This window comes from Abramis brama (assembly GCF_963993115.1).
Source record: "Abramis brama genome assembly, chromosome: 13".
Lineage (NCBI taxonomy): Eukaryota > Metazoa > Chordata > Actinopteri > Cypriniformes > Leuciscidae > Abramis > Abramis brama.
In genome coordinates, this window is record NC_139975.1 from 33682543 (window position 1) to 33709983 (window position 27441).

At 40.7% G+C, this 27441-nt stretch overlaps 2 protein-coding genes across 3 annotated transcripts; one reads left to right on the forward strand and one right to left on the reverse strand.

Moving 5' to 3' along the window:
- Positions 1 to 4777: 4777 nt before the first annotated feature.
- nsdhl (NAD(P) dependent 3-beta-hydroxysteroid dehydrogenase NSDHL) lies at positions 4778 to 23151 on the reverse strand. Its single transcript, XM_084132275.1, has 8 exons — positions 23090 to 23151; positions 22824 to 22873; positions 21101 to 21262; positions 19878 to 20024; positions 18229 to 18357; positions 17568 to 17710; positions 8661 to 8763; positions 4778 to 6368 (listed from the first exon to the last, which is right to left on the reverse strand). Exons 2-8 carry the CDS (start codon positions 22842 to 22844, stop codon positions 6036 to 6038), a joined length of 1038 nt encoding a protein of 345 aa, XP_083988401.1. The 5' UTR covers positions 22845 to 22873; positions 23090 to 23151; the 3' UTR covers positions 4778 to 6035.
- Positions 23152 to 23843: 692 nt separating this feature from the next.
- Positions 23844 to 26755, forward strand: cetn2 (centrin, EF-hand protein, 2). Of its 2 annotated transcripts, none has more exons than XM_084132350.1 (5): positions 23844 to 23889; positions 24398 to 24556; positions 25367 to 25495; positions 25567 to 25704; positions 25782 to 26755. In XM_084132350.1, exons 1-5 carry the CDS (start codon positions 23887 to 23889, stop codon positions 25869 to 25871), a joined length of 519 nt encoding a protein of 172 aa, XP_083988476.1. In that variant the 5' UTR covers positions 23844 to 23886; the 3' UTR covers positions 25872 to 26755. The 2 variants fall into 2 exon arrangements, with proteins under 2 accessions (XP_083988476.1, XP_083988475.1); XM_084132349.1 differs by having other exon boundaries at positions 23880 to 24013; positions 25782 to 26603.
- Positions 26756 to 27441: the final 686 nt, after the last annotated feature.

Sequence of the window (27441 nt, forward strand, 5' to 3'; positions counted from 1 at the left end):
CTCATGTATAGTGACAATATGTATTGTGTATCACACAGCCCTAATAAGCCCCCATCTCCCGACAGTTGAGGTGTCATGAGGGAGTCCGGATGGAGGTTCAGGAGGGGTGATGAAGCTGGATCAGCCTCCGCTCCAGGGCCTCGAGACACTGTGTACAAGCGCACTACTGTGTGCTGCTCCTTCAGTGCCTGTGGAAGAGTGAGGGTGATCTGGCGCAGAGGAGATACGCAGAGGGATCCCCAAGGAAGAAAGTTAAAAGAACATCAGTCAGTTCAGTGTCGTCAGTCATCAGAAGTGTCCACAGTCTCTCCCCTGTGAAGGCCCTTCTCCTTCTACCTCTGTAAACGCTGTCAAAATAGTTCTGTATCACATGGCTATGCGGAAGCGATGAATAATTCTGTATTATACATGTTTAAGGCCAGACAAGTAATTTGTTGAGGTCAATCGGTAAAGAAAGACTACACGCCTGTGCACATATATATACAATCGCGCATAAATTGCAGATCTGGAGTGCGACAGCCCCCAATAAGGACAGAAAGACAATAAAGACCTGACCGTCTCCACCACATCTGTACCGGGCAGCAGGGGATTCCCCAAGGGCCAGAGAAGCTCATCAGCTGGGCAGGGATGAGCAAGATGTGACCCTGGATCACTAAACCAGTCTCGAGTCGCACGGCTATATTTGTGGCAATAGCCAACAATACATTGTATGGGTCAAAATTATCAATTTTTCTTTTATGCCAAAAATCATTAGGATATTAAGTAAAGATCATGTTCCATGAAGATATTTTATAAATCTAGTCAGTGACAGAGTTCAAGCATATTCATCTACAATAATTCAGTGTTTTCATCTTCAGAATCATGAATATTGTTATTCTGGCGTCTCTATTGTCCTGTGCTTTGGGTTTTGGTAAGTCCAAGACTATTCATTTACACACACAATGTAACACCAAATTTAGCTTTTTATCAACAGTGCATTTTTTGTTAACCTTTTATCATATGTCTTGGAGTATCACAATAATATGGTATCGTGAGTTCAGTATCATGATGTGTATCGAATCGTGACATGAGGGACTTCTTAATAGATTCACATCCAGGTGAGTTTTTATTTTTATTTTAATTCATTTTGAATTCAATGATAGTGAATCAAAACCACTCACACACAGACTTTTACAGTGATGCCTGGCTAAGCAGTAACCGCTTACATAAACTTGTCTAAATGCTAACTGGATGATGTTCAGTGGAGGGGAACAGCTGAGTCAGATGTGTGTGTGTGTGTGTGTGTGTTCGGTCTCCAGGTCTGCAGACGCACCAGCACTGGTTTCACCCTGGGTTACACCTACAGCTCTGGGACAGGAACAGGTCTGACCGCTGTGAGTCACACTGATAGCGATTCACATCTGCGGGTGGGGAATGTGAGCTATCCGAACGAACAACACCCCTATCCCATCCAACGCCTGCTGGAGGAATCACAAACATGCGGCACTGGCGAAACACTGATGGCGTAATACTGCGCTTCACTACAGCACGGCTGGCGTAACAATAGTTCACTGAACCCAGTGATGGGAGATACTGTATAGCAGAGGTAAGTGGGTAGTCGTGTCTATTCATGGAGTAATTACTCTAACGGATACAAGATGGATCCTGCATTATAATGACTACACTCTTTATAACTGTTAAACGCCTGTTCCAGTTATGTTTCCAGTTGAGCTTGAGTGATTACTATAATAACAATAAATATATAGTTCAAAGAATCGTTCTAATTATAAAGGAATAGCAGAGTTCACAACACTATAACTATAACGATAATATCGTTGGAATCAATTTCAGAACGTTTTTTTCAACGATTAAAACACTGACAGCCAATCACAATCCATCCTGCTTTAACGAGCTCAAGCATTTAAAGCGACAGAAGTCAAAACTGCATTCAATCCCAACCATAACTTACATTTGAAACACAAAAGGTATTTTTATTATTACTATTCCATTTTTGTCCATTCATTGAAAGCTCATGCTGCAACCCAAACTTTAATGAATTCAAAAAAGTACAAAAATGATATTGTAAAATTAATCAAGAGACATTATGTGATGAGCAGATTTAATGTATGCTTTTATTCATATATAAACAGTGATCAAAGCACATACACAGAGCACATCAAATATGGTAAACAGAAGTTCAGTGTACTTGCATGACCTCAGGTGCACTGGCTCTTGTGCCAAGGAGAACGTTTGAGCTGCTTGTTTGCTTTGAGCTTAGATGTGCTCTGTGTTTGTGTGTTGTTCAGACGTGCCGCACAAGCCCTGAAAAGTGAAGCCAAAGCGTCTCGATCGCCCCCCGGTGGCTGGTCCCAGTATAGCTCATAAACCCAGAGTCTCGATCACCCCCCGGTGGCTGGTCCCAGTATAGCTCATAAACCCAGAGTCTCGATCACCCCCCGGTGGCTGGTCCCAGTATAGCTCATAAACCCTGAGTCTCGATCACCCCCAGGTGGCTGGTCCCAGTATAGCTCATAAACCCAGAGTCTCGATCACCCCCAGGTGGCTGGTCCCAGTATAGCTCATAAACCCAGAGTCTCGATCACCCCCCGGTGGCTGGTCCCAGTATAGCTCATAAACCCAGAGTCTCGATCACCCCCCGGTGGCTGGTCCCAGTATAGCTCATAAACCCTGAGTCTCGATCGCCCCCCGGTGGCTGGTCCCAGTATAGCTCATAAACCCTGAGTCTCGATCGCCCCCCGGTGGCTGGTCCCAGTATAGCTCATAAACCCTGAGTCTCGATCACCCCCTGGTGGCTGGTCCTAGTATAGCTCATAAACCCTGAGTCTCGATCACCCCCTGGTGGCTGGTCCCAGTATAGCTCATAAACCCTGAGTCTCGATCACCCCCTGGTGGCTGGTCCCAGTATAGCTCATAAACCCTGAGTCTCGATCACCCCCTGGTGGCTGGTCCCAGTGTAGCTCATAAACCCAGAGTCTCGATCACCCCCTGGTGGCTGGTCCCAGTGTAGCTCATAAACCCTGAGTCTCGATCGCCCCCCGGTGGCTGGTCCCAGTATAGCTCATAAACCCTGAGTCTCGATCACCCCCTGGTGGCTGGTCCTAGTATAGCTCATAAACCCTGAGTCTCGATCACCCCCTGGTGGCTGGTCCCAGTGTAGCTCATAAACCCTGAGTCTCGATCGCCCCCCGGTGGCTGGTCCCAGTATAGCTCATAAACCCCGCCCTCTCCATGTAGTCTAATGGGACGCGAGGGAAACTAAACAATCCAATTACACTTCAAATACATGTAATTTTCGGTAGTTTTTATCACGCTGAAATAAGTTTGGTCTTAGTTACTTATTTGATGCTATAAAAACGGGAGTGTGACGTCATGATTGACAGCTGTGATCGAAAGCAAAGTAGTCATCATCTTCTACGCCCAAAAATAGGTCCAAAAACTGCGGCAGATGTCAGCGCCATACTGGGACATTGGCGGCTTCACTTTTCTACAATGGAAGAGTGAAGGTGCGTCATCCATCTTTCTTTTTTACAGTCTATGGTGTTGATCAATAAATAATGAATAAAATGGATAATTAATAAAAGCCTAAAATAAGGGTACGTTTACACGACAATGATGTACTAAAAACAGGAACTTTTTTATTGTGTTTTCCGTGTACTGACGACAACGTTCTCAAAATGATCCCGTTCACACGCATCTGCGAAAACGATTAAATCGCTGTATTCTGCTGTCAGGCCAGTAGATGGCGATGTTGTCACTTAGTAAAACACTACGCGCTTATAGACTGAACGAGTAACACGCATGACGCCACCGTTTTCACAATTTCATTTTCAAAAACACGTTTTCAAAAGTTTGCGTTTTCAGGCCCCCAAAACACTGTTGTCGTGTAAATAAGTAAAAAGATTTCAGCTCTTAGTTAAAAACAGTGTCATAACAAGAAAAAGTCTCTTCAGAAGACATGTTGCTTGCTTCATATGGAGTACATTAGGCAAACATGAAATGTAATCGAGCAGTTTTGTAGATTTTGATGTTTCCCCGTTCAGAAAGACAGGATCTGCACTTGAATGCCCGATAGGCGTTTCAAAGATGGCCGCTGGGTGAAATGACTCGTCTTAAAGGCACTTTGAAACACACACAGTTGTGTCAAAATGCCTGTCTTGGCGAGCATTCATGTAAACACAGTCAGTTGTGTCTTCAGTGAATGTAGGGAAAGTAATCGGACGCGTGTCAACAGGACCGTGACAGCAGCCTCACACAGTAAACCTGCTGCTGTCAGTCAAACAACAAGAGGACAAGAGGAAATCCCTCACTGCTCCTGACTCAATGACTTTTGTAGCTGTGTTATGAAGCACTGTAGATTTAATTCAAGTGAAGACTACGCAGTGTTTTATTTTTACATTTGATTATTCAGTTTCTGTATTGATTCTTATTAAAATGCTACGGTTTAATCTAATGTACATGAAAAACCTAAAGCACTGTTTACTTTATTTGCCTCTTTGTTCTTATTTTTAATAACAAAGATAAATTAAATAACTAAATTAACTAATCGTCCACCCCTAGTTTCAGGTGCTTTTGTTTACCTGGATGTTCTTAAAGTGAAGTTTTCAGGTTGATATAACTATACATCAAGTTGAGCAAAAGGTTTTTGATGTTAAAATGCCATTGTCAGATTTGAGACATTATTTCTGTAAAGCTAAAACTCTGCAGTTCACTCTCAGAAGGTGTAGTGATGCTTTATTTTCACAGAAAGAATGAGAAACATTTTTCATTTTCATTTTTTAATTTAAATTGATTTTACACACTTAAAGCAATATCATATCGCATATAGAACAGCTTATTTAAGTTATCGCACACCACATTTTTCCATAGATTACATTTACACTTAATGTCTTTATGAACATTTCTGAAGAGTCAAGTTTTGCTGTAATTAACTTTCAATTGGTGACAAGAAACCTCAAGTAAATCTAATTAAAAATATCTTCCGTGTTTTGAAGATGAAGGAAAAACTCTTATGGGTTTGGAATGACAAAGTACATTCTTAAGTGAAATATCCCTTTAAAAAGAGTAGAACAGGAAGTGAATGCCATTTCATGTTGTACTGAAAAAGGAACGTGACAATTAGAAACTTGATGTGAAATTTATACTGACAAGTTTCAGAAAACTGAATAGCTCTCACATAGTCGGAATTCTTTAGGACCAAAGTCGGAAGAGACAATCGTCCACATTACCATCTGAATCCAACATCACATGCTGTTAGTCCTGGTGGAAAGGCACGTTTAGCATAGGAATGATTAAAGGAGGAGTTCACTTCAGAATTAAAATCTCCTGATAGTTTACTCTCCCCCACGTCACCTAAGATGCTCATGTCTTTCTTTCTTCAGTGGAAAAATTAAGGTTTTTGAGGAAAACATTCCAGGATTTTTCTCCATATAGTGTCTTCAATGGGGTCCAACGGGTCGAAGGTCCAGACGTGAGTTTCAGAGCAGCTTCAAAGTCTCGACACGATCCAGCCGAGGAGTAAGAGTCTTATCTAGACAAACCATCATTCATTCATTCATTCATTCATTCATTCACTTATTCACTTGACCACAGATGCTCATCTTGCACTAGCTGTGATACGCCACACATTACGCTGAAAGGTCAAGTGTGACGTAGGCGGAAGAACAGACCTAGTGTTTACAAAGACTAAATTAAACGGCATTTACAAAAGAAATTAATAAACAAAAGGTAAAACAATGATTTGCCGAGCGTTTATGATTAAAAAGTATATAAATGTTTTTATTTCTGTTATAAAATGGCCGCTCGTTTGTCTGGATAAGACTCTTATTCCTCGGCTGGACACTTGGACCTTCAACCCGTTGGACCCCATTGGAGTCACTATATGGAGAAAATCCTGGAACGTTTTCCTCAAAAACCTTCATTTCTTTTCCACTGAAGAAAGAAAGACATGAGCATGACGTACGTGATCAGGGAATGTCAGTTCTGAAGTGAACTGCTCCTGTAAGTGCGTTGTTGATCCCGCAGATCCTCGAGCTCTGCTACGCCCCCTGGCGCAGGTGCGGGTAGCTCTCCACGGTGCGCGCGATGGCCTCCTGCAAGCCCACCGGGGGCCGGTAGCCCAGGTCCTGCTTGGCCCGAGCGCAGCTGTAGTAGTGGTGTGTGCCGGCCAGGGCGACCCGCATGGGGGTGAAGGTGGGCTTGATCTGCACGAGCGGGCGCAGCACGAGCGCGATCAGCCACAGCAGCAGAGCTAACCCGTACACCAGCGCGTAGGGCAGGTGCAGCCGAGGAGCGCTGTAGCCCAGACCCACCAGGACCTGCGACATGAAGTCCCAGAAGCGCACCGGCTCGTCATTCGTGATGTGGTAAGCCTGTTAGTGCGAGAGCAGTGAAACTGGATGAGGTACAGCTTTGGTTTAATAAATGTCTCACAGCTGAGAGTCCACACCAAAGTTCATGTTTTGATACATTTTATACATTCGGTTAGTTTTGGTTTCACATTGCAATTATGCATCATCTATGTGGGCTGCATCTCGACATTGATTGGTTTGTAAACAGACGTGCGTCTGACGTCAGCGTGTTGTCAGTTCGCCGGGTCACTTTGACAGGAATGAATGAACAGACGCATATCGTTGCCGCTATACTGTTATTATTACGGCATTACTCGCCGCAGCTCCAGCTATACTCCAGGCTAGCTCACATTCGCCAAATCAACGTCCTCGTTGTGGGAACATTTTATGGACGCCTGCAGGAAAGGAGGAGAAGACTCAAGCAATCCTGCGGGAACCACCGGAACTTCCAGTAAATGTTCTGAAAGTCCGAACCAAACAGAAAATGCGTTCACACTAGAACCGAACCAAACCTTTGTTCAGCTTGATCCGGACCGAGACTACCTCTTTTCATCGGACCAAATTTCGTCTGGTTTCACACCTGTAATTTTGATTCGGATCAAACTGAAAAGTCCGAAAATCCGGACCAAATAAGATAGGGCCCTTAAAGTCCCCCTGTGGTGAAAGTCCAGCTTTTAATGTTGTTTATATGTCTATGTGGTGGACTTTAAACTTTAAACCAAGTTAACGGTGATGATTGTCCATCCGTTGCTCCCACAGGTTTGCTATAACTTTTTACCAACAGTGGAAGAATTTAATATTTGCCAAACGTTCACACAAGAGCTGTTTGCTAGCAGTGTCAAAATGTTCATGTGTTCAGCAGAACCATTAGCCACAAGTTCACCAAACAAAGCGCTTTTATGAGGTTCTCAGATACTGTATGTGAGCAACACCTGTGATATTCAAGCACTTTCACACAGAGGAAGCTCTGCCCTGTCATGTTTCTGGCACGCTGTGGGGCAGCATTTCTCAGCAATGCATAATTAACCATTGCTTAATGGGTTTTGCTACTACTACTACTACTACTACTAACATGGCCTCTCTCATGATAAATAAACAGCTCATATTAGTTGCAAAAGGTGAAAGAGCATTTATGATAATATAACATGCTACTGGTAGTTCATTAGCCAGCTAATGTGGGTTACTGCAAGAGTCAGATCATACACTCTTAAGCCCTATTCGGACAGGATTAGCTCTACAAGGGGAGATGGAGTAATGTAATTTTACCACAGGACGTCTGTAATATTAATGGCCAACTCACACAGGATAAGAGATCTCAGTAAACTAGCAGAAGTGGGAGAGGAACTCGATTTACACACCGCCGTCACTCCTGTCGTCATGTGTGTTACGCTGCTTCCTGATATCACGTCCACAAACACATATAACCTATATTTATGTGTATAAAACAGTGTCCAGTCGAACGGTGTATTAATTAACTTCAGATTGGATTGTGTTGGTAATAGACACTTATCTAACTCTAAAAGATGTTTGTGCCTCTAACAAGTGCTGTCGATCTTCTCTCTGATCTGAATGGTGTGTGAAACACTTGAGTTTTGCCACAGACTCGTCCCAGCGTCTAGAACGCGACTGAACGCTTCAAGCGTCTCCATACTTGAAGAACAGCGGAAAACTACTTTTAAACAGGAAATGACAGAATATTTACGTACACATATACAGCGGGTCTAGTCGCACGGGAAAAGTCGCTGTAATCTTTACTGATATTGTCCGTCATGATCACTGAGATGCACATTCAGACGGGACTAAAGTCACAGAGAAGCTCTGGTGATAATGACTCTACCCCTCCTTTATCATGTTAAACTAGTCCCGTCCGAATAGGGCTTTACTGGTGTGAAAGACAGCTAATCAAACAGATATTTTAGCTGTCCCAAGCTCCTATTGGCCGCATCTTACAAAATACCCCAAAAACACCACACCATGTTTGTTTTCCAGAGCATCGAGGAAATCCTCATGTTCCCTGACTGGACAACTGCATGACAAAACTCAAGGTCTCTCAGGTTGTGCTAAAAATCTGCATATAAAGAGACTCATTGACCGTCGCTGCACTTTATGAATGACTGAAAACCCCTATGAGGGAGTGTTTAATCACTGCATTTCCCTGGATATGATAGTCAAAGCTTTATGTATCAGTAATGCGGGATGTTTACACAGTACACACACACACACACACACACACACACACACACACACACACACGTGGGACTAGATCTAAGACAGCGGCTCTAGAGGCTCTCCTTCGGTCTCTGGTCCACATACCTGAGCGCAGAGCGGGGAATCAGCCTTCAGGTGTTCAGCGGCTAAGATATGCCCATGAACCACATTCTCCACATAGGTGAAGTCCACCAGATTGGATCCGTCTCTGCAATCAGAGTCAGACAGCACTGAATTTATTATCTTGAAAACTTGAATCTGTTTTTAAAACTGGATATTTGAATTGAGAACAAAAAAGCAGCTGTTTGAAAATACGTGAAAAAAAAATCAGCCATAAAACATTTAAATTCGGTAAATTTCAAATGTTCAATATTCGTTTAAAGAAATCAAATTCAGAACTATTTAAAATTCCACATAATATTCATTTTGGTAGATTACACTCGTCAATAATTCAAATTCAAATAATTTTGTCTTATTATAAGCTCCATAATTTACACATTCAAATAATTGTAAACGCAGAAGAAGAGGTGAAAATCGTGACTTGCGCTTTATCTGTGCACACGGCCGCACACACCCGAAGCACACACAGAGACAGAGAGAGTGTGTGTTTCAGACAGCGCTCGAACACTGAATTGATTCCTCTTTCATGCTTCCTTGCCCTTGAATGGACACATAAACACCAAATCGTGTCTAAATGCCCGTCTCTGCAAGTTTTCTCTCGGTTCTGTCAGAAGTGAACAGTTGAGAAAGAAACGGATGTTTGTCAGTTCACTCACTCGGTCTTAAAGTGACAGCAGCCTAATATTCCTTCTGTTGTCTGTCATTAATATTAATAAAACAACAAAACACAGCTTTAACAAATATGAAACTATTTAATTTCTACAGTGAACAAATAGTGTTATTTTACATTTAGGCTTAATTATTCATTTCTGTACCTGAATACTACTGTTAGACTTTGTAACTTTATTTAGTTTCATCTCTGATGTAATTTGTGTATTTGTTCCTATTTTATTACTGACTGTTCACTTGTTTTAAATAATGTGTGAACTTTATCAGTTAGGCTAGTAGTTTGATGTAGTATCAAAGAACTTCAAATGAGCTTTAAGTAATAAATGAAAAGCAAAGTTCATGGTTCGGATCATTTATGGTTTTTGAGCCAGTGATCAGATCAGCAAAAAAAAAGATATCTATCTATCTATCTATCTATCTATCTATCTATCTATCTATCTATCTATCTATCTATCTATCTATCTATCTATCTATCTATCTATCTATCTATCTATCTATCTATCTATCTATCTATCTCCTCTTCTGGATATGGGGGCAGGAAGCAGCAGCTCATTTGCATTTAAAGATACAAGCACGAAAATAGCATGTTTTTCCTTCCACTCAAAAATGGGCATTTACAACATGGTGTAATAAATGATCTGTGGGGTATTTTTAGCCGAAACTTCACAGAAACATTAAGGTACACCAGAGACTAATGTTACATCTTGTAAAAAGGAGCCAAAACGTTATTCATTGCTTGAATTTCATAATAAAATGGACAGAATTTGAAAGCTGAGACTTGGTTTCAAATCATAAGTGAAGCACAAAGCTTGTTGCGATTGATTGGATGAGAGGAGCTATAACGCTTTGTTCATCAACTGAAGAGCAGAGACTGAAAGATCGACTCTTTTTATTATTATTTTAATGTTCCTTGAGGTTCTCTTATAATGCACAAAGTTTAACCCTCATTCTGAGCCGTTTTTAGTGTGCGGCTCCTTTAAGGCTTCTCAGTAAACGGCCACTGTTATGATTAGCTAACGTCACTGGATAGGAAACAGCATCAACGCCCACTCGCTATTGCATGCTTTAAACACAGTCTCCATATAAAACCATCATTTTCAGAAAGCATTATGATGAAGCTGCTGATCAACACATCTTACTGCTGCTTTCGTCAGTACACGTTCTCCATTACACTGTGCCTCGTTTGCAGTCAAACGCTCCGAACAAACACATATGGATCCAGGACGCCATTAGAAATGAACCATCCGCTTGTTCCTGACGTTGGGATCCTCCTGAAGTCCGTCCAGAGACCCAAACCAGCCGTTTAACAGGACACCTCGAAGCGAGCGTTCCTGTACACTCCTGTTCACTCCTCCACCTGTCCTGCTGTGGACAGACCCGAGCGAGTGGAGACGTCAGAAACTGAACACACACATCTGTGTAAGTGTACGGTGTCAGTCATTATAATGGCTTCTTTTGACCAGCGTAGGCTAATACCAGCCGTTACGTGCCTGAACACCAGTGGGCGGGGCCTATGGTGCGACGATTCATAACTATTCGCTAATGTCTAGCTCTAGAGGCGGGCATATGCAAATGTGCCCGTGTGACATCACAGATCCCACAATATCCCAACGAGCCGTTTTTGGAGCTTTAGTAAATAAACGCTTTGATCATGAGAATAATTTAAGCTATGAAACTTGCAGGGTGTTTTAATGGTACAAAAACCTCTTACTCCGTGTGCTAACTACACGCGACGCGCGATAAATGCCTCTTTTCCATGTTAATCAGTGTGTTTGTCCTAACCAGCCGCGACACGGCGACACGCGACGACTCCATTTTAGAAACGGTTTCTATTTTTCTGCGACGTCGCGCTGGAACAACAAACACAAAGTGTGGCAGTGATAATCTCAGGTGCTGTTTATGTGCTTTATTTAATGTTAAAAGCGTGTCATGTGACTCTGAATATCATTTAGTGCTCCAGCTTTGAAGCTGTAAAAGCAACAATGGATAATTCACCTTAAACAAATGGAAACAAGAACGCTCAAACTGTGAACAAACAAGTGTATTTGACAAAGATTGTTTTAGTAACTCAGTAGCCTATGTGTTTGAATAATGTTTAAATGGTGTAATATTTGTCAATTTGATTGTGTAGCTGCTTATCCATTTTCTTGCGAGTGCCGTCAAGATTACTCTCTGGTGCTATATATATATATATATATATATATATATATATATATATATATATATTATATATATATATATATATATATATATATCAGTGGCGGCTACTGGTCTGTCAAAGAGGGGAAGCTCATTTTCGGCCTACATCATAAAATTGTCCATTTATTTAAAAGTAAATTCTGCCCTACGTTCCTTTTCAAGAAAATGGTCTGTGACCCTGTTGTACCAACTAGGCGTCTTTTCCAGTGACTTGACCAGTGTCCTCTCAATGGCCAGCAGAGCTAGGCTGCTTAAACGGCCTTGGCCCATTGTGTTACGGGTGTAGGACTTGAGCCGCTTTAAACAGGAGAAGCTCCTTTCTACACCTGCAGATGTTGCTCCAATTGTTGCCACTAATGAGAACAGTTTGTAAAGCTGAGGCATTGCACTGTCCAACTCCGTGTCTTTAAGGAACACCAAATAATCACACAGCTTTCCCCTGTTACCCTGCAAGTCCTGATCTGAATACAGGACTTGAAGTTCTGACCTCAGTCTCCCTGAATCAAAGTGATGGCCATAACTTTTCAGGACACTTTGGAAGGCCTCCTCTGGAAATACCTGTCTCATGTCATCAAATTTCCCTGGATTGACTAATTCTAAGAAGAGCATACTTTCCAAATTTGAAAAACGTCGAGGAATCTGCTCCAAGATGTTATCAAGGATGGCCATGTACAGATTTCTGTATCGCTCTTGGGGATCCTGCAATTGGGTCAGACGGCGCTTTCTCATGGGCTCATCTCATGGGTCTGATGTGAGATCTGCTGTTTTGGCATAAACAGCTTGGAAAGCCCCCTCTGACCTCTTCTCTTTGACAAATGCAAGAAGAGATTCAATTCTTTTCTTGCAGTAAAGAACATCCATCGCCCTCTGCTGGACAATATCAAAGACCACATCAGTCTCAGAGAAGATTTGTTCATATGTGTACAACATGAACACAAACTCAAAATCCTCCAGTTTCCTCACAAAGCCTTTGGCACAATCCAGTGTATCATCATCCATTGTCGTGTCTGCAATGATGTTCTCAAATGTCTGCAGGAGGCCATCATAATTGTTTGCCACAGTGCTCACTATCAGTGATGTGAAATTCCATCGAGTAGGAGCGTTTCTGGGCAACCTTGAACAGCCTGCAGACTCCAGAAAAGATGTCCTCTTTGTGGATTTTGAAAAAAATGTGGCAAATCCAGAGAGTGATGCAAAAAAAATTCTGCACTCAGGCAAGCATTTAGCCCCCTGTGACAGCACCAGATTCAGTCTGTGTGCATAGCAATGCACAAACATTGCACTGGGGGCTATTGCTTTCACTTTGGCCTGCAGACCATTGAGATCTGAAGCCATGACAGCAGCTCCATCATAGGTCTGTGCCACAAGCTTATCCTTAAAATTGTAGCCCTGCATGTTCTCATTTAATACATCAAAAACGGACTGGGCATCTCGCCCCCCAGAAACATCAAAAAATCCAATAAAGCGCTCCTGAATTTTACCTGCACTATCTACATAGCGAACAATGACAGAGAGTTGGGCACGGCAGGATATATCAGTTGTTTCATCCACCTGCCATCCAAAAAAGGGAGCATCCTGAATTTCATCTCTGATCTGATCAGAAACGGTGGCTGCAAGAGCAGAGATCAAGTCATTTTGAATAGTATGGGACATACCAGAAAACACAGTTGAGGACTCGAATTGTGTGGACAGGACAGAGTCATATTTAGCTAATGTTTCTGTGAACTCCCTGTAATTCCCCTTGTTGGATGATTCACTACTCTCATCATGTCCCCTAAATGACAGCTCCTGCCGGCCAAGCAAGGATGTCACATCAATAAGGCGGTTTAGGAAGGCCCTGTTTTGTTTGACTGTTTCATTATGTTTAGCCACTTGAATGCGAGCACCTTCATTGATTGCATGCTCAACCCTGATCCTGCCCATGCAACTTAATCTTGCACATGCATTCACATGTGCATTGCTCTTTTCATGTCTTTTATATGCCCTGTCAAAGTTATTCAGATCTCCAAACCCCACCTTTGACCAAACAACACATCCGTGAGATGGTTTCATCTAGAGACATGGCCAGCAGTACATTTTATTTGTCACAGCACTTCCAGTCAGCCAGCTAATTTTGTCATACCAGGAGAGCTGAAAAGACCTGTTATTTTTCCCTATCTTTTGCACTAAATCAATCTTAGGTGTTGATCTGCCCTGCTGTTTAATTCTAAGTTTTTCCTCGTAAGGAACACTTTCAAATGGCTTCGCCAAAATCAGGTCGACAATATTAGCACTGTCTGCCATCGTGTGCAGTTTCACCCACGACGCTAGCCTAGCCTACTATATGAATGAATGAATGAACGATCTAAAAAAAAAATTTTAAACTCTGTAAAACTGAAACAAGGAATGTGGTGTATAATTGTGTGAAATGTATGATGAAAATCAAGCAATTTCGCCAAGCAAATATCAAGAAATAGGTTGCAGCAGTTTTTATTTCGACTGTACTTGAGAAATCCGCGATGGGACTGAGCGCGAATAGCTTCAGTGATTCCTTATAGTACAAAATCGCTGTCAGTCAAAAGGAGATGCAGCCGTTTAACAGACCGTCCAATCATCACGCGGAAGCCCGGAGTCCAGGCCAGCCCACTCCTCATTCACCCCCAGAGAAGCTGAGCTTCCATGGGCGGGACATAATCGCAGCATTCCAATGACCGTCTAGTTTCGAAGCGCTGAAAAAAACTGTTCAAAGCAGCCCCATTGAAGTCAATGGAAGCTGGGCTTCAACGGGGAAATGCACTGTGACGCTACGGGAATGTATGAGAAGGAGATCGAGTCAGCCGACCTGCGGTATGTAGCTGATTCTGAACGAACTCGTCTTTGAGATGAACATTTTCTAACGCATTTTTAGTCAATAAAATGTTAATACAATAGTACATATTTGACCATTCATTTTTCGACATTATAGGGGAAGCCGAGCTTCCCTTGCAGTCTTAAAGAAATCGCCACTGATATATATATATATATGCTGCAGGTATATGTTACATGTAGTCTTGTGCGCTTGCCACAAGACTCCGCCCACACGTTGTTCTGATTGGCTGACTCCGCCCATACGCTGTTCTGATTGGCTGACTCCGCCCATACGCTGTTCTGATTGGCTGACTCCGCCCACACGCTGTTCTGATTGGCTGACTCCGCCCACACGCTGTTCTGATTGTCTGAGTCCGCCCATACGCTGTTCTGATTGGCTGTGAGTTTTGATTGATTTCATTGATCTCAGAGTAGCGTCTAATGTGGACAGACAAATTATTTGTCGCTGGAATCTTATCGCATGGTTAGGACACGGTGTTAGATGTCAAAAGATCAAAGCAAGTTTGATTTCTCATGTCATTACCCCTTTAAGTTCTTCCAAATGCCCTACAAAAGTGTAAACTCTACCTCGAGTCAACTGGACAGTTTACCAACAGCATTATCAATGGATAAATCAGGGTGCTTTTAAATATTCCTAATTAGATTAGAAAAATAACTGAAATGTGTTAAAGTGTTTAAGTAACAGGTGTACACTTGAGTTAGCCAGCTGCTCTCTAGCCAATGGTGTCACTGAAAATAAAGCAACTGGTAGCCATTGAAAAACCCATAACTCGTCTATCTCCATCACAATACGTGGTCACAGTGAGCAATAAGCCAAAGAGAGGAATAAGAATATGTATTTTTTTCATTGTCTGTTTAGTTCCCCAAAACAAGCGACTGCTCCCGGCTGTGACTGAGGAACCCAAACTGTGCAGTGCGGGACCATTACCTCCACTATGGGCTGAGCTCAGTGCGCTCTGCTTTGCAGTATCAGAGTAATCTAACACTTCTAGAGGGTACTGGTTCAGTGGAGATGCTCTTTGGTCTCATTTTGTTGATTTCTTGCTCTGAAACCGATATTCTTCATCGTTATGTTCCTACTGCTGTGTTTACTAATATAACATTTCATGTCAGAGGAATGCTGACTGACAGTCAAGGTAATACTGCAGGTGTGATTCTGCCACCTAGTGGACTAACCCGCTCTGCCACTGAGACCTTAGAGGAGCCTTTTTCCTTTGGCATGTAGTTTTATTACAGTTTTTCCAATCATAAGGACACATTTCTCAATAGTTAGGTCACTTTTTATTCTGATATTTGAAATGTTCTTAACAAAAGCCTAACAACTTCACTAATTTATCAACAGGGTTAACGTCAAATTCAAGGACCTTTCAAGGACTTTCCAGTCCAATTCCCTCAAATTCAAGGACTCAACCCTCTGGTCCTCTTCATTTAGGGGTCACACTTGGCTCCGTCGCGGTCAAAAGTGACCGAAACCTAGAAATGTAACTTTTTTTTCCAGGAAAACCAATGTAATATATTTTTGTTCAATAATATTTTTGGATTATTATTTAGAATTTTGAAGGGAATTTATGATACTATGCAATATTGATACAATTTTTATGAGCTTTTTTTCCATTAGAACTAATATATACATTTTATTTTATTTTTTTCAATAAATGCAATATTTCACTTTAAAATAGAGTGGAGGCCCTTAAAATCAATTTTTTGAAGTGAGAAAAGTAAAATCAGATCTAAAGCACGCTCATCCAAGGCAATATGTTGCTCAAATTTGGTGTTCGGCAAGAAAATTAATAAAAAAGGAAAACAAGTCGGCACATCATGGCTCCAAAAATGTGAAAATTTAATAATAGACACACACACAGGTGGAAACATCGAGCGCATAGGCTCTTCGTCAGACTTAGTCTGTGTGTGAGTCTATTATTAAATTTTCATATTTTTGGAGCCATGGTGTGCCGACTTGTTTCCCTTTTTGGAAGTGAGATAAGTGCCATCTGGAGGAGTTAAAAAACACACACTTGTGTAATGTCCTGTCACCAACTGAATAGCTCCCTATATAAAGGCTAGGACGGCTTGAGGGGAGTAAATCATGGGCTAACTTTCATTTTAAAGTGGACTACTCCTTTAACGTAATGTGTAAACGCGCGTAACTAACGTAAATCAAGCAAGCTAGTGTTTATAGGCCATGAAGTAGGGCTGCTCGATTACGGAAAAAATCATAATCACGATTATTTTGGTCAGTATTGAAATCGATTATTTCACATGACTTTGGGAACGTGTTGCATTTATTAAAAAGACACCTTTCAACAATTCTTAAATTGAAATTTGAACGTTTATTGTACTTTTTGAACTATTAAAATAAATAATATAACAGATAATACCTCAACAAGTGTTTTAATTTTCCCGCAGGTCTACCACTTATAATGCAGGAAATTCCCCCACAAACATTGATTCACTTTAGCATGTAGATTGTATGAGTCGCCTAAATTAATCCACACAGATTATAAAATCAAATCTATAATTTTAAAACTTTCGCAAAGACGCAATTTCACAAACCGCGTGAGTGTTAGCGGTGCTGCGTCTTCTCTCTCTCTCCGTCTCTCTGAATGGGTTGGACAAGGCAAGCATTGAAACTACACTCTCGCGTTTAGGAGTCGGGACATCGTGCCAGCATTGCATCGTAACTAAAGTTGATCATTTTCACTTCTTTAAGTCTTATCAGTTTAAACATTCAAGCTGAGAGAGTTACGGCTTCGGGAGGGCGGACGTGCGCGTGTCATTCAGAACACAAGACACAATAAGAGCGTTCTTGCAAAACAGAACATGGCAAAATAATCGTTTTTACTCGATTGTACTATTTTGGTGATCGTTGGGAGCAAAAATCGAAACCGAAATTCAATTAGTTGCACAGCCCTGCCATGAAGTGTTGGAGAAACAACACATTAGCGCACCGGAGGGAATAACGTGGAATGTTTTCCAGAAAACTTCTTGCACAACATAAATTCAAGCACCTTCAAGGACCCGTATGTGTGTGTGTGTGTGTGTGTGTGTGTGTAAAAACTTTCCAGGGCCTTGATTTGTTTTTTTTTCAGATTCACAAACTCAAGGATTTCAAGGAGCCGTGGGAACCCTGTATCAAAGTTAGCTTAAGTGTTTCAGCCCAACATCCCCCTCGCTCACCCGATGATGAACTTCATCTTTCCCCTGCGGGCCGAATCGACCAGGATGGGCACTAACTGAGGGTCCCGGGGCCCGAAGATGCCGTGAGGACGAATGGCGACAGTGAGGAAACCCTTCTCTTTACTGCAGGCCTCCAGCACCAGCTGAGCAGAGACAGATCATCACACACATCAGCCAGCCTCAGGGAGGGTTCATTTCAGGAGAGCTAAAGAGCAGGACTATGGAAGACGGTTTCCGCCACAGAATAAAACTTTATGTATCAGAATTGCAAGATATTAACTCACAATTGTGTGTTATAAAGTCCAATTCTAAGAAAAAAAAAACTTTTGTGAAAATATAAACTTTATAACAAGCAATTCTAACTTTATATCTCCCAATTGCGTGATATAAAGTTGCAATTCTGAGAAAAAAAGTCAGGATTGAGAGTTTATATCTCACAATTCAGACTTTATAACACAATTGCGACTTTATATCACGCAGTTCTAAGATAAAAAGTCAGAATTGCTAGATGTAAACTCACAATTTGTGAGAGAAAAAAGTCAGAATTATGAGATGAGTCGCAATTACCTTTTATATTTTTTATTCTGTGGCGGAAACAAGCTTCCATACAATACTAGTACAGTAATGGAGAGAAATAATGCCAGATATGATTCATACACACCTTCTCCTGCTGGATTTTGGTCGCTGTATAATAATCGATTGGCTTTTTTGCATAAGGCAAATCCTCTTTGCCATTCTTGATGTCCGTTCCTTCAAACACCACACTAGCACTGCTGGTCAATATCAGTTTCTGTGAACACAATGTAAAAGAATATTCCAGATTAAATAGACTCAATGCTGCCAACTACCACACACACACACACGAACACCCTTGGTGGACCGAGATGGAGCCACTGTGCATAATGTACAAGACTATAACAGTATTGATGTACCAAACGAATACATGTTCATTCTTCAGCATGAGGCAGCTTACATCACAGAAACATTACAATAATGATATTTGATGAACAGAGTGAGTCGTGTACTTTATACTTGGGCTGATTTATTTGATTTTTATGTTTGGAAAGTCTCTTCTGCTCACCAAGGCTGTTTATATGATCAAAAATACAGTAATTATTTATTCCTGTGATCAAAGCTGAATTTTCAGCATCATTACTCCAGTCTTCAGTGTCACAAACTTCAGAAATCACTCTAATATGATTTGATTATCAGAAACATTTATGATTATTATCCATGTTGAAAACAATTCATATTTCTGACCCCATTGGCATTTTTTTTAAGCATAAACTCAATTAACTTGAGAAAACTAAAAAAACAGACTTAATATCTTCATTCTCAAGTAAATGCATCTTGTTTGGAGAATGTTTAGACGTTTGTGCTGAAAAAAAAAGGGGAGGAAAATCATTTTTAGGGATTTTTTAATGAACTGTTCATAAGAAAGACTTTTATTTTTATTAGAAATCTTTTATAACATTATAAATGTCTTTACTGGCATGTTTGATAGATTTAATGCGTCCTTGCTGAATAAAAGTATTAATTTCTTTCAAAGGAAAATAAACATACTGACCTTAAACATTTGAAAGGCAGTGTAAATTACATTTATTTACACGATACATTTTAATACGGGATGGCCAGAGAAACGTTTAGTTGAACTTTAGCTCATTTACTTTAGTTTTAGTAGACTTTAAGTGAATATTATGTGTGTGTGTGATACCATCACTTACCAGTGCTTTCTGTGTAGTTATATCCAATCTTACACACGATGTGGAATTATTAGGGGTGTAACGAGTCCCTCACGTCACGATTCGATACACATCACAATACCATATTATTGCGATACTCCAAGACTTATGATAAAATGTTTACAAAAAATGCACTGTTGATTAAAATGCTAAATTTGGTGTAACATTGTGTGTGTAAATGAATAGTCTTGGTGCTGAAACCAAAAGCACAGGACAATAGAGACGCCAGAATAACAATATTCATGATTATGAAGCTGAAAATACAGGATTATTTTAGACTAATATGCTTGAACTCTTTCACTGACTAGATATATTTAAAACAATGTCGGCCACTTTTACTGGTAACATCAGACATCTGGCATTAACAGGACACACAAATATCCCCCCAGCGCATTATTATACATTATATTCAATATTATATATAGTAGTTTAATGTAGAACTGACACTAAAACTCTGAAAACTTGAATTTTCTCACACAGTAAATTTTATTGCATCTAGTTGCATTTTTGTATTGCGACATACTGTGACATGATATATTGTTACACCCCTAGGAATGATAACACACACCTGAACTCCGGCCTCGAGACAGGCCTGTATGACCGTCCGTGTCCCGTCGACATTGACCCTCTGGAACAGGGACCGGTCGTCGCTGCCCGGAGCCGGAGAGGCGCAGTGAAACACGAGAGACACGTCCCTCAGAGCCGACAGCAAAGCCTGAAGACGACAAGAGCAGAACAGCTGAGAGTGTGAAGGAGACCACGGGGTATCGGCGGCAGACTGGGGCTCTCACACCGGGAGTTCACCGGCTCCCGAGAGCTAGTGGTTCCCATAGGAAGTTTCCCTGGTTGCGTTCGCACCGCCAGTAGGAGCTCTGAAGTGACGTAAGTTGTTGTTCTGACCTTTATTTTGACGGCTCTGAGAACACCAGTCTGAGCTCACAGCGCTCACATTCTCCGTGTTCATCAGTTTATTATCTGTCTAATATGTTATTAGTTAAACTGTTATACACTAGTAGACAGTGATGACGAGTTATTAGTGTATGTCGTGTGTTTGATGTCCAGTGTTGCTGAGCAGAAACACATGATCATGTTTCTTCATAATTATTCATCCATCACTGTTTTACATGTAGTAGAGTTCGTTTCTGGAGTAAATATATAGACTATAATCTGTGTGTTCACAGCCTTTTAATAAATGGCGGGTGCCGGTGTTTCAGTGCGTTCGGCCAATCAGCGAACACTGACATCACTGTAGTTCCTATAGCGCAGGTTTAGACCGACTCTGAAGGAGGAGTAAATTAGTTCCTCCACAAGAGTTCCTAGATCCTGCGGTGCGAACACGCCGACATCCAGTTCTAGGAACTATGAAGAGGTTCCTCCGGTGCGAAAGCCCCTCGTGTGTGTGTGTGTGTGTGTGTGTGTGTGTGTGTGTGTGTGTGTGAGAGAGTGTGTGTGTGTGTGTGTGTGTGTGTGTGTGTGTGTGTGTGTGTGAGAGTGTGTGTGTGTGAGAGAGTGTGTGTGAGAGAGTGTGTGTGTGAGAGAGAGTGTGTGTGTGAGAGAGAGTGTGTGTGTGAGAGAGAGTGTGTGTGAGAGAGAGTGTGTGTGAGAGAGAGTGTGTGTGTGAGAGAGAGTGTGTGTGTGAGAGAGAGTGTGTGTGAGAGAGAGAGAGTGAGTGTGTGTGAGAGTGTGTGTGTGTGTGTGTGTGTGTGTGAGTAAGAGTGTGTGTGTGTGTGTGTGTGAGTGTGAGAGTGAGAGTGTGTGAGTGTGTGTGTGCTGACACTGAAGCCTCCTCACCTGTTTGTCACACAGGTCTCCGAGGTGGAACGTGACTCCTGGAAGCTCGTAGGCCTGTCTGATATCGAACACACTGACGGTGTATCCGCGCTCCACGAGCCGCTCCACGAGGTGCCGGCCCAGAAACCCCGAGCCCCCGATGACGGCACAGCGCTTGCTGCTCTGCGGAGGAAAACATCACGCTCTCACAAACAGCTGCAACCAGCGCCATTATGGTGAACAATTAACACCGTTTAACACAAGTAGACAGAGCAATAAATACAAACATCCACAAATGACAATAAATAAAAGTGAACTGAGTCACTGTGCAGTGAGTTGGGGTCATACAGTCAAACCAAACATTATTCAGACACCAGATATAATTTTTGATATTTTTTCACTAGTGTGTGCAGGACACGATAGTTCATTTCTGTAAGTGAGGAGAGCAAAATAAAGTAAACTGTGACACATTATACTCAATAATTCTTCATACAGTGACTACAAGTGACATTTATAAACATTTTGGACCAAAACTGATTCAGACACTTTGAGCTGATCATGTTTTGCTGAAGTGTGTTTTCTCTGTAATAACTAATGCTCTTTTTACACACAGACTGAACAAAATGAAGCATTGCTTGGTCACTGGTTGAGCTAAACTGGTATTATCTAATTGTGTAGTTAAATTTAACAGCTGACAGATATTCAACATAACTCATGTGTGAGACAGTCTAACAGAAGGACGGACAAAACCAGTCAAATATCAACTGATCTGAGAACTCATTTCATTTCATCACCATTATAGCGAATAAACTGTGATAATGTGAGAAATGTTACACTGCACAGATAATGTATAAAGTATATAATAAAATGACTTCCAAATTGTATTCAGAGGCTGTTCGCAATAAGAGAAAGTCCGTATAAACTAAGAGGAATGGATGTGTTTAAAAAAGTAAGGACAAGAACTAACACAAAAACACAGATGCACATCCGTCAATGGGGTTTAACTGTGGAATATTTGTGCTAAGAAATTAATTGTGCATTTCACTCTGTAAATTCAACACGTAAATAATTATATAATTTAAAATGAATGATTTGTGTATGCAATATTTAAACTATTGTAATAATATCTGAAATGTGTACCTTTGTAATCATGAATGTACATTTTGGAAATTGTCTTATGTAACTGTTTGTTTACTTCGTATGAATCAAATCCAGAGAGAAAAGTGGCGCTCATTAGATAATTATGTATAAAGGGTAGGCATTATAAGCAACACCTTTTTCGGTTATTATGCACACACACACACACACACACACACACACACGTTCATGTGCACAAACAAACTATTTTTAGTTTTGAGTATTTTGAGTATTACAGGCTTTCTTTTTCCACTGATTTGAGAACTTTATCCTTTATCCAACGAGGCTCAGATCAGTCAGGCTAAAACAAACACACAAAACTGGTCCTACTTTAAAGAAAACAAGTTGACAAAAAGATTGAATCCAGTATTTGGTGATAAGGTGGCATAAAGAGAGATTTATAAGCAATTTTTTTCAGGCCGGTCATTTTTAACCAGGAACATCACAAGTGTTATAGGGTTTATATACACTTATTATTCAACAACATTGCTGATTGTGTATTATTGAGTGAAGCTGCTTTGAAACAGTCTTGTATAAAGCGCTGTATATAAGCAGAGGTGACTTGACTCAGGTGATAGTGAGGAGTTTCAGGTGTTCACACACTCACCGGTCTGACACGAGTCGCCATGTGTGTGTCTCTCAGCTCCCGACAGCAGTCTACAGAACAATCACACACACACTGCTAATTACTCTTACATCTTAATTAACTTACGCTGGATAACCATTCACTGCACACTTTATACTATCTTAGGTTTTACTCCGAGTGAATAGTTCGCTACAACCAAACTTACTTTAACAAATTAGTTATGCTCGAAGCCCAGTATACAATATATATAGTTTGTTCTAGTTCTGTAAGCTTCAGTTAGCACTCACCTGTCCAACTCACACTCGAGTTACAGCTGTGAGGAACGATAATGAGGGAAACACGAGAGCCGTATGAGCAGAGCGCGGAGGAACATCTGATTGGTCGAGCCCACTATCAGGAATCTGCCTGACACGTGAGTTTAACCAATGAGAGAAGCGCTACGTCAAAGAGCGCCACTGCGCGGCCCAATCAGTAAAAAGAAAGTTTTTACCTCCTCATAATATCACCAATCAAGTTCCTACATGTTCTTTGTTTTACTAATATTTATATATTATTAGAACATTTAATTTAATATAGCGCGTTTGTGTATTTGTTTAAAAGATACTTTATAAGATATACAAATAATACAATAGAAACCAATAGAAAATAACATGACCAGTAACAACTCTGAGCCAATCAGAAATCAGTGCGCTAAATCAGTGCACTTATGAATAAAAAAATAATATAAAAAAAGGTTAACTTTATAAAGCCCCCAAGTTATGGGATAAAAGCAGAATGTGAACTGGATACTATTTTATTCTCACAGTTTGTTTAAAGAAGCGTTATAATCGGGATAAGATGCTTTTTTACGGTTATTACGAAGCTTGCTATGGCGAAAAGGCTTGATTAATTAGGCCGTGTGGAAGTTGCTTCCTGCAGCTTCCTAATTATTATTCATGACGAGTCAAGGTTTCCGCCCATTTGCCAACGTCTTCCTTTCAGCCAATCAGTTGGGCCTACAGACCGAACGTCACGGAACGTCATTAATATTCATGAGCCAAGCCTTCACCATAGTGTGGTTTATGTTATTCTCCTCTCGGTGAAGATGGTGAGTCACGACGATTAATGCAACTGTCGCAATCTGTGTTTTCTATATTTATTATACAAAGTAGTGTCACTCCCTTTCAGTGACCGTTTAAATGCCATTAGTATTTAAAAATGTCCTTCTTCAGGTTTGTGTTACATATGTTATCGCATGTGTTGCTTATTATTGCTACTGGTCTTTCTTTTGCATCGGAAAAAAACATACAGAGAAAATTGTCATGGTATTTAGGAGTGAATCTACAACCACGGCTAATTAAATGCTAGTCTTATTTAAAAGCAGAGAATTGTATATTCCTGTTATTCTCTATTTCTTTTACCTAACAATCTTATTCTATCTAACCTGTAATAGCTCTTATGTGCACTGTTTAATTTATGTTTACAGTATGTGTCTTGTATTCATAAACTGTATTGTAATGTGCATTGTACTGTAACTGGTCCTGTTTTAATAGAGGTTCTATTCTATTCTATTCTATTCTATTCTATTCTATTCTATTCTGTGCTATATGACACAGGCCACTAGTCCCAAAAGACCGTCTCTGGGAGCCGTAGCCCCTCGTAAGAAAGCCAGCCCAAAGCCCGAGCTGACAGAGGAGCAGAGGCAGGAGATCCGAGAGGCCTTCGAGCTCTTCGACACCGATGCTTCTGGGTATATCGAGGTGAAGGAGTTAAAGGTGAGGTATATAATGCCATGCATTTATTAGAAACATGAACACAGTTTACATCCTAGTGCTGCATTATCTCTATTTAGTGACGTATATCTCTATACAGAGGGGTCCAAAACCCTGAGACCACATCGGATATATTATGATTGTCTTTTAAAGTCAGCATGAAGTCACAAGTTGCGCCTGTCTTGTCTTCTCTGTTGTGCTGTATATCTGTGTGAAACACTTCAGGAACAAGAACAAATGTTGGGCGGGGATTAATTTTGTCTATGAGGAATTGATTGGATGGTTGTGGTTTGCTATTGGCTGATCTCATGTGAGTGACAGGTTAAAGCCCCGCCCTCGTCATCAGAGAAGAAAAGAGATGCTGCAAGAGGAACTTATTCTGATTCAAGATTACCAAATGAATTTAGAAAAATAATGATGACGACATCAATCGTTTATAATAAACGTCAATATTCCATAAAAAAATAAGAAGTGTCAAATGATTTCATGGCGACTTTAAACTTGGAGCGTTCTAGGATTTCAAAAAAATTGAAACTATTGGAACGAATACAAACATGAATAATTTTCGATAGCATATGATGTCAAAAAGCCAAACGTCAGCTGTTTACACTCTATAGTCTCAAATCATATCCGTGATTTGAAATGAAAAGTAAGATATATGGACACGACATATAGAACTTGGAACTTTTTGGAGAGAAAAAAATTAAACAAAAAATGTTTGACTAATGAAACTAATATAAAAATGTAATAATTGTCACTAGTGTATGACGTGTGTATGTCGAGTTTCCCGTGAGTAATGAGGGTCTGCTCCAGGTGGCCATGAGAGCGCTGGGATTCGAGCCGAAGAAGGAGGAAATCAAGAAAATGATTGCAGAGGTGGATAAGGAAGCGACCGGGAAGATCTCGTTCAGTGACTTCATGGCAGTGATGAACCAGAAAATGGTAAGGTATTCCTTAAACAGAATTATCCAGTTATTCCAGGCAACTCTGACCGCTGTTGGGAACATCTCTAGGCTGAAAAGGACTCTAAAGAAGAAATCCTCAAGGCTTTCCGGCTGTTTGACGATGACGAGACTGGGAAGATATCGTTCCGGAATCTGAAGAGAGTGGCCAAAGAGCTCGGGGAGAACCTCACGGACGAGGAGCTGCAGGTACGGGATCGCTCTCTCTCACACCTGCTCCTGATCCGTCATCACGTCTCAACTTTCCCTTTTCCCGCTGTCTTTAGGAGATGATTGATGAAGCAGACAGAGATGGGGATGGAGAAGTTAACCAGCAGGAGTTTCTCCGCATCATGAAGAAAACTAGTTTGTACTGAATGTTCCCAGAAGCACAGAAATCCTTTCAGTGTAAACATATTCAGTTTTTAGGGATGCACCGATATGAACATTTTGGCCGATACCGATAACCGATAATTCTTTATGTTTGAGAGCCGATAACCGATATATTGGACGATAAATCTAAATTTTTTATATAAAAGTGTCATCCTTAAAAGCAGAGTCCCAAACACACAATTATGATGTTCTCATTATAATGTTATGTAGTCTATATGACAGACTTGCGCTGCTCATGTCGCACTGGACTCTATTTTCCTTTTTTGAAGTGATTCCCATCATATTTAAAGCGTTTTAAACCCATCATGGTGAACAGTTGCGCATCTGAAGAGTCTCAGCTCAAGGAAATAATACATTATTCATCGGTTATAATATATCGCCGATAACGATAACATTAAACATGACCGGCCGATACCGATATGGTGGCCGATATATATCGTGCATCCCTATTTTTAATATAATTTGACTGTTTTATGCAGCGTACCATTCCAAAACCTCGATGCCTGTCAGCCCCAGTGATCCGATCAGATCCGGGAGGGTTTGCCAAACGTCAGCTGTTTACACTCTAGAGTCTCAGATCATATCGGGAAAGATAGAAACACAACAGAGGTTGTAGTGATCGAGTGATCATACAGTGGCTCAAATATATTGTCAATCTGTCATTATATGAGCTAAAAAATACATTTTGCCTTTAAAAATAAAGCTTGTTTTATTTTATTTTTTAAATAATTTTTATTTTACAAAAAGATAAAAGATACATGGATGCTTCATTTGAAATGGGAATTTGGATTGTTCTTAATTTTCCTGAAATAGCTGCGTTTACATGAACCCTAATAACCCGACTGTAATCTGGCTTCTAGCGGTTTATAAAAGTAAAAAACATGAAACCACTTCAATCTGAAAGAACTGATTTAAACGTCATTCGGATTGTAGAGGGTGGTTTCGACATTCTGTTATCCGTTTGATGGATCATGCAAACACTCGATCGGATTGAAAACTGAAACTGGAGAGTTCTGCGCATGCGCAGTGATGTGGAAGTGGCGTAGAGACGGACACTAATGCACGGAGCCAGACGATGATGAGTCATAAATGTGGAAGCTTGTTTCCGCCACAGAATAAAACATTTTAAAAGATAACTGCGACTTTTTATCTCATTATTGCGAGTTTACATTTCCAAATTCTGACTTTATTTCTCAGAATTGCGAGATATAAAGTCAGAATTGGGTTACACTTTATTTGAAGGTGTCATTGTTACAGTGTAATTATAGTAATATTAAGCAACTACATGTACTTACTATAGGGTTAGGGTAGGATTAGGATTTGGTTGAGTGTTAGTTGCACAAAATTATGCATAATTTACTATTATTACTATGGTAAATACATGTAACAGTAACAAGGACACTGTAAAATAAAGTGTTACCCAGACTTTTTCCCTCAGAATTGTGAATTTATATCTCACAATTCTGACTTTATAACTCGCAATTGTGACTTTAGCCTATATCACGCAATTCTGAGATAAAAAGTTAGAATTGTGAGATAAAAAGTTGCAATTAC

Excerpts from the sequence above, each read along its gene's own strand:
- nsdhl (XM_084132275.1), bottom strand. The coding sequence starts at position 22,844 with ATGGCGACTCGTGTCAGACCG. Across the intron at positions 18,358-19,877 it reads GTCTCGAGGCCGGAGTTCAG|AAACTGATATTGACCAGCAG; the intron begins GTGTGTGTTATC and ends TTGTGTTCACAG. Across the intron at positions 17,711-18,228 it reads CCAAAATCCAGCAGGAGAAG|CTGGTGCTGGAGGCCTGCAG; the intron begins GTGTGTATGAAT and ends GTCTCTGCTCAG.
- cetn2 (XM_084132349.1), top strand. The coding sequence starts at position 23,981 with ATGCCATTAGTATTTAAAAATGTCCTTCTTCAG. Across the intron at positions 24,557-25,366 it reads TCGAGGTGAAGGAGTTAAAG|GTGGCCATGAGAGCGCTGGG; the intron begins GTGAGGTATATA and ends GGTCTGCTCCAG. Across the intron at positions 25,705-25,781 it reads TCACGGACGAGGAGCTGCAG|GAGATGATTGATGAAGCAGA; the intron begins GTACGGGATCGC and ends CGCTGTCTTTAG.